We start from the raw sequence: 13,019 nt of genomic DNA on the forward strand, positions 1-13,019 counted from the left end.
TAGTCAATATCTCTAATTGCTGATGTTTCCCCCATATAAGCAGAGCTTCTCCCTCACCTGCTGTGTCATTTTATGCTGAGACAAAATGCCTGAGAACATCAACTCCATCAAATCCATGATGGCTCAGGTCCAAGCTTTTGAGCTGTAGTAACCTATCTTATTTTCCCTGACTAGTGCTTCAACTGTACAGCTATTGGACTAGACAGATGTAGAAAAATGCCTACATTGCTGCACAAACCACTGGGCCTGATTCCAGTATCAGATCTACATGTTGGAGATGAATTGAAGCCCCGAAGTTGTCCCATTGAAGTCTCATGTTTGCTAAGAGGAAATACCAAGTGAAAAGTTGAGTCCCAAGTGGAGATTTCTCAAAACAAAACGAGACCTTTCGAATCCCCCCATTCCCATCTTGTTTGAACTTTTGTGATTTGATGAACACTAATTTCAGCAGTCAGACAACTGATTGTTAGTTAAAACTCTTCAAAATGTTTTCATAAGACTCAGCACACTACCTTTATTGTCTATGAATGCCCCTGTTAAAAGTTAAGCTTGTCACATTTCACTTATAATTTATTTTATGATATATCCCTCACTTACATGATCCCTATGCTTCTCCAAACTTTAGAGCAATAATCTCTTCTTTTGAGTGCTTCTGTTCCCACCATTTTTTCTGTACAAGTAAAAAACCTTGGTCTTCTCTCAAACCTCCACATGGCTTTTTCTCTGTAAAGTCCTCTCTGATGTAGCAAAAGATATTTGCCTCTAAGTTCTCAGAGCACTGTAATTATAGCTCCTAATACAGCGTAGCTTAGGTTAGACTGCCTCACTACCATATTTTGTAAATTCTAGGAAAAATAGGTATTAGCCCTAAAACATCTTTGAAACCAGCATGCATCTTACAGTCAGTACAGTGACATCTTATAATTACTTGACAGAGTTTCTTTCTGCCACATGAAATGATTGTGCATCTCACAATTGATGACATCTTGATAGGTTGTGAGTCCCTGGAGCTTAGAAATTTTCACTTCTTTCTTCTCTTTGTATATTCCCTAGTAACAAATACAGAATTAGACATTGAACCAAATGTGTCTTTTATAAAGTGCTCGGATTTTCTTCAATGTCTAAAATATCCCCAATTATAATTTTATTCAAATTAAAAAGGCTTTGATGGGACATTCATTACTTAAGTAACATTTATTAGTCTGTGTTGTGATTGGAGTTTAATACCACCAGAAAGTTTAATTTGACTTCATTTTTACTCCATTAAAACCCTTATAACAATGTTCATAAATTAGATCTCCAGAGTCATGAAAATATATAAAATCATTGCTCAAATCTGCACAGTTTTGACCACATTTGGATACTTTAGCATAGTTTTATATTTGGGAATCTCTACCACTTATTCTTGTTATTTTTTCCATGATTTTAATGAGGATACACTCGCATCTAAATTGCACAATTTGGACCTGTCCTGTTGTCAATGGCATTAATAAACCAGGGATACAATATAGCAATTACAGTTCATTTCTTTGCTCAAAATAAACACTTTTTATTGTGATCTCATCATAGAATTGCCTCTTACATTGAATTGCAATTACAGAGCATAAACAGAGCCAAATAGACTCAATATTTTAGGGAAAAATAAGACCTAAGAGATTAAAATCCAAAATATAAACTATTAGGACATGGCTGCAATTGTTAAATATCATGCTATGCAAAATAGTTAGAAAGGATTCTTAATTTAGAATTTCTCAGAGACATAACACTAACTTTTAAGTAATTTCATAAAAATCTTATAGGGGCGTATGAATGAAAAAGCACAAACAATAATGAGATAAACCTAAAGCAAAAGAAAATACCATTTCCCCCAAATGAACTCTTTTTAGAAGTCAATATGAAAATGTGTGGGATGGAAAAATGCATTTCATATATATAGTGAATGAAAATATTTTCAGAGGCCAAGTAGTTTTCCATCTATCTACTTACTTATTTTCTCACTGTTATCTTAATCATTTTTTGGAGTTTTCCCAGAAATGAAAGGATTTACTGAAATTCTAAGACATAATTCATTTAAAAATTCTTATAAATAAGGCGTCATATTTTATAAATTGCTAACCATATACCTACATTAGTTGCTCATAATTCACAATAAGAAGCTGAGAACTTATATTAATGCCAAGATTTGAATTGAAGTCTCTCTTGCCTATAGAAAGTTACTCTACACTCAGTCACTGCAAATGTGGAACTTTGTGGTTGTTATGTTATCTAGAGTAAACTTGTTCTTAGGTTAAACTTAAGGTTTTACAAATTTCACATACTAAAGCTATTGCATTTAGAAGATATTAGCTATTACTTGTTCTACTAGCATATAACCCAAATCAAATTTCATTTTCATATGAGAGGATATTATAATGACTCAGAACTCCTTCACAAGGAGGCAAAAATATTTCTCTTGCCATGGCAGATCCACTAGCAAAATTACTGAGCCTCAGAATCAATTTTAACTAACTTGTATGCAACTTACCTTTTCTAATCTTGATTCTTCTTGACAGTCTTTAAAAGGTAGCTGCATTGAAGTAAGAAGGGGGAAAGTTATGAGAGGTAATCATAGAGTCAGTTATGGATTGATGCCTTGAGTTTTGTTTTTGTGGGTCATGGGGCTTGAATTCGGCCTGGGAGCTGTCCCTGAGCACTTCAGCCCAAGGCTACCACCCTACTCCTGGGCCTGGGCATTGTGCCTGAGCTCTTCAATTCAAGGATACCACTTTATCCTTGAGCCCAGCCCCATTTCCCATTGTTTAGAAGTTAATTGGAGATAAGAGTCTCAGGTCCTTTTGTGCCGAGGCTAGCTTTGAACCTTTATCCTCAGATCTCAGCCTCCTGAAGAAGCCTTGAGTTTTTACTACAAATCTGTTTAAAGAGTTATGTGAGCTCCATTCACTCAACTAGAAAAATAAGAAAATGGAAAATAATTGCCTACATCATGCAGTTACTACTAAAAATAATTGGAAAATTGAGGGATGAGGAGTTTGGCCTAGTGGTAGAGTGTTTGCCTAACATGCACGAAGACCAGGGTTCAATTCCTCGGTTCCATATGCATAGAAAAAAGCCAGAAGTGATGCTGAGGCTCAAGTGATAGAGCTCTAGCCTTGAGAAAGTCCAAGGACAGTGCTCAGACCCAGAGCTCAAGCCCAGGACTGGCAAAAAAATTGGAAAATTGAAAGTAAAGATCCTTAAAAAGTATTATATACACACTGTCATATTATGTGACATAGAAGATATATTGGTTATAGTAATGTGCTCTGAACCTTTTTTTTGTAATGGTACTGTGATTTGAACTCAGAGCTGTACACTGGCTAAGCAGGTATTCTACCATTTAAACCATGCTTCTGCCCTGTTGTTTAGTTATCTTTGAGATCCAGTCTCAGTTTTGTTTTGGACGGGTCTGAACTATGATCCCTGATTTATGCTTCAACGTATCTGGGAAGATAGGCATAAGCCAGTGCGACCAGCTATCAGCCAGGTCTCAGTGGGTCTCAGGAACGTTTCCTTTTGGTTCTGTTTGACTCATAGAACTCCTAATCTTTACCTGTCAAGTATCTAAGATTCTTTCAATGGATCCTTATTAGAAATTTTTATCCATTCTCAAGGGAATTAGTCTGTTCATTACATAATCTTAAACCTTTTATTTTTTTCAACTATACCTTTCTTCTTTAGTTAACAGTTTCAAATGGACAAGTACTTTTGTTTTGTTTTTGTGTCATCTTTGTGATTTCTTTTACAATTCAATATGGATGCCGACTCTCAGAATAACCCAAATTTCCTATCAATATTGTAGTTTGGGTTTATTCAAAACACGCTGGCCCTGTACTAATCTACAGATAAAAGAAGGTAGCCATCTGATCCTTATGCCATTTGTGATTTTCACTTCTCTCTCTCTCTCACAGTTATATTTTGAAATAATTTCTTGATTAATGTTAAAATTCCTTTTCAGTATAGTACTGTGGTTAATTGTAATGAAAAAGAAAAAAATTTTCACAACTGTTCATGGTTTGAAATGAAAGTTCTGGGGCTTCATTTGGTCCCACACAAACATCTTTAAGCATGTCTATCATTTATAGACAGACATTTTTGTGAAAAAAAGAAAGAAGAGATTTGAATATGCTAAGTAATAAATCCCACCACTGGCATAGGGTAGGGTCCTCACCAGAAAGCAGTGCCAAGCCTATAGGAGTTATCAGAGTCAAGGCTAGGGCTTTAATTCTAGGCTTAAAGGGCAACATTTAGCTCATGAGGTAAAATGGACAGGAAGAGGCCAGGATCATGGTTCTTGATTACATTGAACAAACAATAGAAAAAGTCAGTGTTCTTTGGGCAATAAAGACACAGTAAGCCATAGTCAAGAAGAAGACAAGGCATAAAAAGCCCAGAGAGAAACATTGTCAGGCACAGGAAATTATTCCAAGCTAGTGTCATATTCCAGGCCCAGGGCAATCTGTTTATCTTCATCCCACCATGCCTGTCAGTTTCCCCCAAACAAACTCTGCAGTACTATAAAGCACACTGAGGGAGCAAAGCTCAGGCTTAAATATCCACAGTCAGTTCTTCCTAGATACTGTCATATAAGCTCTGCCCTGGGCAAGAGTAGATTGCTTTGCTTCATTCCCTTTTGGTGGAGGTCATAGGTGTCCACTTACTTGAATTAAGAGCTGAGACCCTGCTATCCAAGGTCCCTAAGGAAGCAAATCACCCAATCTTAGCTGTAGATTCTTCAAATACTCTAAATAATTTAGCAGTTTTTGAGCTGGGAAAAGGGGAAGTAACGGAGTAATACACAATTCAAATGTAGCGTTTCTCTTTGCAGACACTATTTCATACGCTAAAGGGAAAAATTTGAGCCCCAGCCTGCTTCTTTTGGAATCGCATACAACTAGAGCAGAAATATATTTTCAACCAACTTTATTAATATCTCTAAGGGAACATCACATGCTTGTAGCCAGTTTGCAATGCAATATTGAGTGATTCCAAGTAGATTCTTCCACATTTTGCTTTTATGTCATTAGTGGTGCCTGGTAGAATTGTCCTACTGAGCAGGCTGTCCGAGTCATAAAAATAAACTATTGTTGGCAAGGTTTTTATATGCACAATTTGGGTTGGAAATTTTGACACATAAGGAATCGTTTCTTCACTTATTTTCTTTTGAGTTTTGGTGTATGATGAATTCTTTTGTCAAGATTATTTACCTACCACAAAAATATTGCATTTATGGGGTCCAGGAGTTTGGCCTAATGGTAGAGTGCTTGCTTAGCATGCACAAAGAGTTAGGCTCCATTCCTCGGTACCACATACATAGAAGAAGCCAGAAGTGATACTGTGGCTCAAGTGACAGAGCTCTAGTCTTGAGAAAGCCCAAGGACAGTGCTCAGGCCCTGCGTTCAAGCCCCAGGACTGGCAAAAAAAAAAAAAAACAGCTGCATTTTAATGCAATATTTCACAAAAACTTCATAATTGAACATGTTATTTTAATTTTAATATCATAATTGTATGAGATCTCATATTATTAAAATGCATATACTGACAAACTAGGTCTTTTCTTCAAAGATAATTTATAGATGAAAATAAAATGAATCTCTAGTAAAAAGTAAGACACAAGCTCCTCACACTTATGCAAAAAGATTGCAAATCTCTTAGAATCATTACTAAAACCGACAGTCTAAAATGGAAGTTAGCAAACAATGAAAATGTCAGTTTATTATAATTAAAGTATATATATTTGTACTAATAAATTATATATGGAGAGTACAATGTCACTAGATCAAGACTGATCTCTAGCAAGTTGGCCTCTCGAGATAAAAAAAGAGTTAATCTCCCACAAATCACTTGAAGAAACTTGCTACTCTGTTCTTAAGGAAGTAGTAGTAGTCTTGCTCTAGCCAATCCTGAAACCATCACTATCATGGCTGGCAGTAGAAGAGGTAGAATTTCCTAGACTCAAATGCTAATGCTAATGTGGCTCACTTTATGTCCAACCTGCCTTGTCATCCAGCTCCTCTAATCTTGGTATCAAAACCCTACAATTTTACCAGCATTGAGTCAGCTACTTTCCCTTTAACATGTGTCTTATTTTGTTGGCAGAGTGAGACTGGAGCCACATTTCCTTCAGGATCACATACTATAGCATTCCAGTTCCTGCTTAAGCCAAAGTTGTGAAAGGCATGTTTGTAATGATACATTTAAGAGTTCTCATAACCTGAGAATGAGTCTGTATTCTAGAACTGGGAGTTTGGTCTGTGTCTATTCAAGAAGACATGGATACCTGAGGCCAATACTCAAATACTGCTCTGTCAAGTTTGGTGTATGTATTTGCTAGGCACTTGAGTGATTAGACTGTTATGAAGGGTTGGCCACATTCGATAACTATTTATTAAGTTAAAGGTGATTCACCTTCACAATAATCCAAAGATCTTGATTTGAAAATTAGAAATTGAAGACAAGGGGCTGGGAGTTTGGCCTAGTGGCAGAGTGCTTGCCTAGCATGCACAAAGACCCAGGTTCGATTCCTTAGTACCACATACACAGAAAAAAGCTAGAAATGGTGTTGTGGCCCAAGTGGTAGTAGCGCTAGCCTTGAGAAATCCCAAGGACAGTGCTCAGGCCCAGAGCTAATGCCCAGGACTGGCAAAAAAAGAAATAACAACAACAACAAAAGAAATTGAAGACAAATCGGTTAATGACTATGTTATCCTACTTAGATAATAATTGATGAGGTCAGATTTAAAATCCAGATTTGACTTCAAAGTCTTACTCTGAATATACAGCACTGCTTTTCTACAAAATCTGATGGTATGGAAATTTTAACTTTATTAGATACTTTATTAGATAAGTCCTAAGGATGCTTAAATCACTGGTGATGCAAATCTAAACTATATCAAAGTAGCTGGAAACAAGGGGAGCTGGGATGGGTCAAGTATTTATAATGAATCTTGATTAAATAGAGAAATTGGTGCTCTTATGTGAGATTCTGGGTTGAGAAAACAAGTGTAGAATGGCACAACAGATATAATATTTAAAAGGTATAAATAAATATAGCAAATAACTTAAAAGCCAAGAATATTTGTCTTCTTACCTTGATAAGTATACCAAGAGAATCTACACACATATACATACATGTGTATGCATAAAGCTCCATCTATGCATGTTTATCTAAACATGCTCTTTAGGCCTATTATGCTTGAACAAAGAAATATATAAAAATTATAAAATTAGAAAATTTAGATTTTTCCTTCATTCAATCAAAATCACCAATTAGTAGTTATAGTTCTACAAATTTTCATAATTTGGATTTACAGATTAACTATTCTTTCTTGGGATATTGTGAGTCTTTGTTTGTTTTAATTAATTTCCACTTACACAAACTTCATTTTGCTGACAAAGTAGCACTGGATTTTTTAAATATTATTTTTATTTTTGTCTGTCATGGGGCTTGAATTCTGAGCCTGGGTGCTGTCCCTGAGCTCTTCAGCACAAGGCTGCTACCCTAAATCTGGAGCTAAGCCCCACTTCCAGTTTTCTAGTGGTTCATTAAAGATAAGAGTGTCATGGACTTTAGTGCCCAGCCTAGCTTTGAACCTGGATCCTGAGATCTCATACTCCTGTGTAGCTAGGATTACAGGCATGAACCACAGCGCCTGACAGCACCTGAAATTTTTTAATGACAATTTACCAGCACTATATTTTTAAATTAATCCTAAGTTTTGTAAAATATGTTTGATTATTTTAATAGCTGTCTTATTTGATTAAGTTATCATTGCAGAATTTACTACAAATATTTTAAATGTATTATATAAGTCACTGTCATTGGTATAGCAATTTTTGCCTTCTCTTGAAGCAATAGCTATCCACAGGTTTTGAAAACTTTGCTTTAAAATTTTCTCACTACTGAAATATAAGAAAAATTAACAATGTAATATAGTGCTAACTGTTCAGATTTTTCCTTAACAGAGACCAAATCTGCTTTATAATAACCAGAGAGTAGTCTATAGAAAATAATTTGGGATTTAGATATTCGGGAATCTTACCTTTATAGTCATAGTGTCATACAAAAGCTTGATTTCAACCTAGACTTCAAATCCATCTATAACTCCTTTCCATTTCCTTCCTTCCTTAACTCCTCTGATGGTTTCTTCAGTTCTTACTCTTTCTGTATGACATGCATACTTTGCATCACTTTCTAAGGAACTAGCATAGGAAAGCATGCAGCTTCTTGAGTACAATTGTAGAGGCCAGCCTCTTAAGGAAGGAATGGAGGGAATAAAGAAGGGGTATAGATCCTCACATTAAGAATGAAACTTGCTAAATTTCTCACTTTTACTGGATGCAAGGGATAGCTATGTGTTATAATTTGACCAAAGAGATTGGAAATAATTCTCAAGGAAGGCAGTTCTTTCCTAATTTAACAGGAAAAACTACTAGAAGAGGGACATATGACTTTTCTCTTTCCTCTTTATCATGTCTGCAATAGAGGAGCTGGTGGTCTGTGAAAGCATGCCATGGCCATTATCTACTAAGCCTCAGTACAAAATATGACATGTTTAGATATTTGAGAGAGATTCTGGGGACTCCCTTAGGTGCTGGCCTCACAAAACAAATGAACCCTTCCCTCCCACTGTTTTTCGTATTTTTATTTTTTCTTTCTTTCTTTGTTATGGCTCAACATCAGTGCTCTACCATATAAGCCACAGCTACATTTCCAGCTTTTTGGAGGTTAATTTGAGATAAGGTACTCACCAACTTATCTGCCTGGGCTATCTTCTCACCATAATCCTCAGATCTCGGCCACCTGAACAGCTACAATTATAGGCATGAGATATTTGGTTCTTGGCTAACTCTTTCTAAACAATGCTTGATCAGATTTTCCATTAGCTGTAGTTGCTTAACTCATTGCTATTTTTAGGAGACTAGAATCATACCAGACCCTCAGAATTTTATCAAAACAAATCCCATCTATAGTACAATAGTTTTCCACATAAAAACATTTAGTTTAGTTTATAGCTCCTGAGTCAAGTGCACTGAAGAAATAAAGCAAAGAACTCTGGTAGAACACAGAATTATTTTAAGCATGCATAGACACATGATTCTGTTGCCTGAAACAAAGTTCCTGGAAACTATAGAAACTACTCAACAGGCAAGACAATGTTAACAGGGGCAATAAAATTAGCCAATTGAAAATGGTCTGAGATTGAAGATAAGTTTCTGTGTTTTACTCTAACACTTATCTGGGAACTATCGACCTGTACATATTCTCTTAGATCTGATTTCAAATCTTACCCATGAAAAAATTAATGTTGTCATAAAGTACCCAAGTGCCTCTTGGGCAGATATTGTCCATACTTTCAAAAAAATATAGTTTTCTGGGTCAAGTAACATTTATATTACATGGACACAGACGTAAGTGTCTTATTCAAATAGCAACACAAAATTTGATAAGTGCTAATACATCTGACAAGTGTTAAAATTGAAGATCTAGTTTTTAAAGCTTTGTGGGTAACACTCTTTGTCTTTGGGATATATATATATATATGTATATATACACACATATACACACATACACACATTTTTATAGTCAAATATTGACAACAATAACAGCTCTGAGCTTTAATTAAATAATTTAAGGATAGGAAAATGATGAAAATTCACTAAATTTTAACAACTCAAACTAAGTTATCACACCATATATTAATGTGCAAAAGTGATAACTTCCCAAATATTCTTACATAAATGTGAAATGTTGTTCTGTCCCCAAAAGATACTCTCCAACCTGCAACTTATTAGTGTGAAAACAGCATCACAGTGTGCACCACACACACACACACACATACACACACATACAACTATAGCCACACAACCACACACTATATATGGATATTATCATCTTCGTCTTTCTATAATTTCCCATTTTCTTTGTAGCTTATATTGAATGTGCTTTCTAGCCATGTATTAGTTTTGGTTTGGTTTTTGTGTGTGTGTGTCATGGGGCTTGATCTTGGCCTGGGCCCTGTGCCTGAGCTCTTCAGCTCAAGGCTGCCATGCTATCCTTGAGCCAAGCCCCACTTCCCATTTTCTAGAGGTTAATTGGAGATAAGACAAATCTCAGGTCCTTTGTGCCCAGGCTGGCTTTGAACCTTGATCCTCAGATCTCAGCCTCTTGAGTAGCTAGGATTACAGGCGTGAGCCACTGCTCCCAGCTAGTTTGTTTGTTTTCATTTTTTTTTTTGTCAGTCCTGGGCTTGAGCTCAGGGATTGAGCACTGTCCTTGGACTTTCTCAAGGCTAGAGCTCTACCACTTGAGCCTTAGCACCACTTCTGGCTTTTTTCTATGTATGTGGTACGGAGGAACTGAACATGGGTCTAGTGCTGGGCAAGCACTCTACCACTAGGCCAAACTCCCAGCCCCCGTTTTCATTTTTTTTTAAGTCACATAGTTGGGGAAAAAATCAGCCAAAAATTACAAGAGAGAGAATCAACTCTGAATAACATTAAGAAACTTTATTCCCGGAGATAATAAATTCTGGATATGAAATGCTATTTTAAGGGGAAAATTTAAGCTCTGTTCTTGCCAACTATCAAAACAGTGAATAGGACTGCACCTGAATTGTATACAAATTAGATTGGTACTAAACGCAATCAGTGATCACATGGAAAACCAATTTGTGGAAAAATACTTATTTTGGACAAGAAATATTTGATTTGTCTTAATTTTGCTCTCTTAATTCTCCAAAGCTTTTCATGCAAGGAAATATATAGAACAGCGAAGCATAGTAATTTATATTCTATTCTGAATAGAGAGCCTACTTCATTCATTCACTCAATGACCAGTTTTTGTGGGACCAGCTGAATTTAGGACTTCAAAGACAAATTTCTGAATAAACTCATGGGCAACTTAGTATCAGACAAAAATCTGTAAGGGAACAATTTCAACTATCAACATGCAAAATATATGCAAACACAGCTATAACTCTGTGTAACTGCAAGAGAAATCAGAGAAAAGTATTGTCAGGAAGAAGGAATTATTTGGGCAACATTTTAGAAAATTAACCATAATGTCGGGATTTGAAGCTAAGCCAAAGAAAGAATCAGAAGATAGAATAAATTGCACTAATGGCTAATGCTTGTAACTATAGCGACTCAGCAGACTGAGACCTAGAAGGATGTGGTTCAAAGGCAGAATGAGTAGAAAAGTCTCCATCTTCTATGAGCTAGAAAAGACCTGGAAGAAGATATGCTTCAAGTGGTAGAGCACCAGCTGTAACCAAAGGAAGCATGCACAAAATCCTGAGGTCCACGCCCAATGCCAGACCCAACACCATCCCTCAAAAATAGTAGTGATACATGATAGGCTGGCTATGTCTTTCATACTACCTACACAGAGATGCAAATCAGGAGTTTCAAGGTTTGAGGTCAGTAAGGGTAAAAGTTTCTCAATAAATCAAATCTGAGTGTGATCTGCCATTCCATCTATGTAGGAAGTATAAATAGGAAAATGGAGGTCCAGGCCAACCCGGGCGTAATTGTGAGATCCTATTTGAAAAACCAGTAAAGCAAAATGGCTCAAACGAGAGAGTACCCGTCTAGCAAGCACAATGCTTATTTTAAAAAGGCTATATGGAAAATAATTACAATCTATGGAAAATAATTACATCTCTATATTTAAAGGGATATTTTTTTCATATACAAGGGATGTTTTCTATCAGGTAGTTATTCACATGTTTTAATTTTTTATTTTATTTTCAGGTTAATATATAGAGGCGTTATAGTTGTATTCATCAGGTTGTGGGTACATTATTTCTTGAATATTGATATCAATTTTCATGATTTTCTCCCACTTTCCCTACCCCAAACACCTGCCAATCATCTTGTTTTTTTCCCTTCCCTTCCCTATTTCAAATAAATAAATAAATGTATATACAATATACCAGGTAACAATGTCAGATAAAGTAACAATATTTTTTAAAAGTTTTTAAATGTTGTCTTTCAAAGCACTCAGCTTTAGGATTGAGAGAATCTTGAATTTTGAAAATTATTACAAAACAATGATATCTTGAAGAGTAAAGAGAAAGCATTAGAAGTCAGGCCTATCACAAAACAATGGATGAGATGATTGCTTCTCTTCAACAGACCATCTGCTGGTTACACAAGAAAAGAAATAACAGCTTCTAAATTCCAATGACACTGTTCCTTTGCTGAGGGTACATGAACACATCATTCCATAGAATTTGGCCTTAGACAGTTAAATTAACTCATTGAAAATGTACCATAGTAAATGATTCCTTCCAAAAAGTAACATGCAATCATGTTTCTTTCTCAGGCTTGATTAAATTCCCTCTGCCTGTACAAACTTTATATCTGTGCCCAATTTTTATATATCTACTCTTGATCATTGAACAGAGTGTAGACCCTGCTTGATCTAATTTCAGTATTTAGGCAAATTCAAGTGGCAGCAGTTCTAAGGCATTGCACAGCTCTGTGCTCTGGCACCATGTTCAGGGTTATGCCTTAACCAGAACTGTATACTAGATTATGCTATTGTGCACACTTCCCAATGAATCAAACAGCAGTATTTGTCCTTGGTGATAGAAGAACAAACAGAATGAAGTAGGTTTTGCTGCGAATGAAGCACATAGAAACATTGACTCCACCCCATCTCTGTGGCCTCCAGTAATGATAAAGTAAATATTCTCAAGCAGCATATCTTACTTTGTTCTCTCTCATACTAATTCTGTGTGCTGATGGGTGTTGAGAAGGTAGTGATCAATTGTCAGGCATGGTGTACAGAAGATTCAGGCAGAGTTGGAGCCAGGACCAGAATCTCCAGCAGAATTTAGTTGCCAGGATAGAATCAAAGGCATATACAGGGATGGTACAAATTGAAACATCTTGGCAGCAAAAAGTCAGAAAAGGAGTGATGTACATACACAAGGAACATAGAATCCACTAATTGTGCCACCCAGTTCATGTGACTA

At 36.1% G+C, this 13,019-nt stretch overlaps 1 protein-coding gene across 2 annotated transcripts in view; it reads right to left on the minus strand.

The window, feature by feature from the left end:
* Positions 1–592: 592 nt before the first annotated feature.
* LOC150055549 (uncharacterized) overlaps positions 593–13,019 on the minus strand; it is a 153,205-nt gene continuing 140,778 nt past the window's right edge. For both annotated transcript variants that reach the window (XM_090344007.1, XM_090344006.1), the window contains 2 exons: positions 2,525–2,566; positions 593–1,049 (listed from right to left, as the gene is read on the minus strand). In XM_090344007.1, coding sequence (XP_090200133.1) covers positions 2,530–2,566 — 37 coding nt within the window. In that variant the 3' untranslated portion in view covers positions 593–1,049; positions 2,525–2,529. The remainder of the gene's footprint in view (positions 1,050–2,524; positions 2,567–13,019) is intronic.

The sequence above is a fragment of the Megascapheus bottae genome, chromosome 13 (genome assembly GCF_031878675.1).
Source record: "Megascapheus bottae isolate mThoBot1 chromosome 13, mThoBot2.hap1, whole genome shotgun sequence".
Lineage (NCBI taxonomy): Eukaryota > Metazoa > Chordata > Mammalia > Rodentia > Geomyidae > Megascapheus > Megascapheus bottae.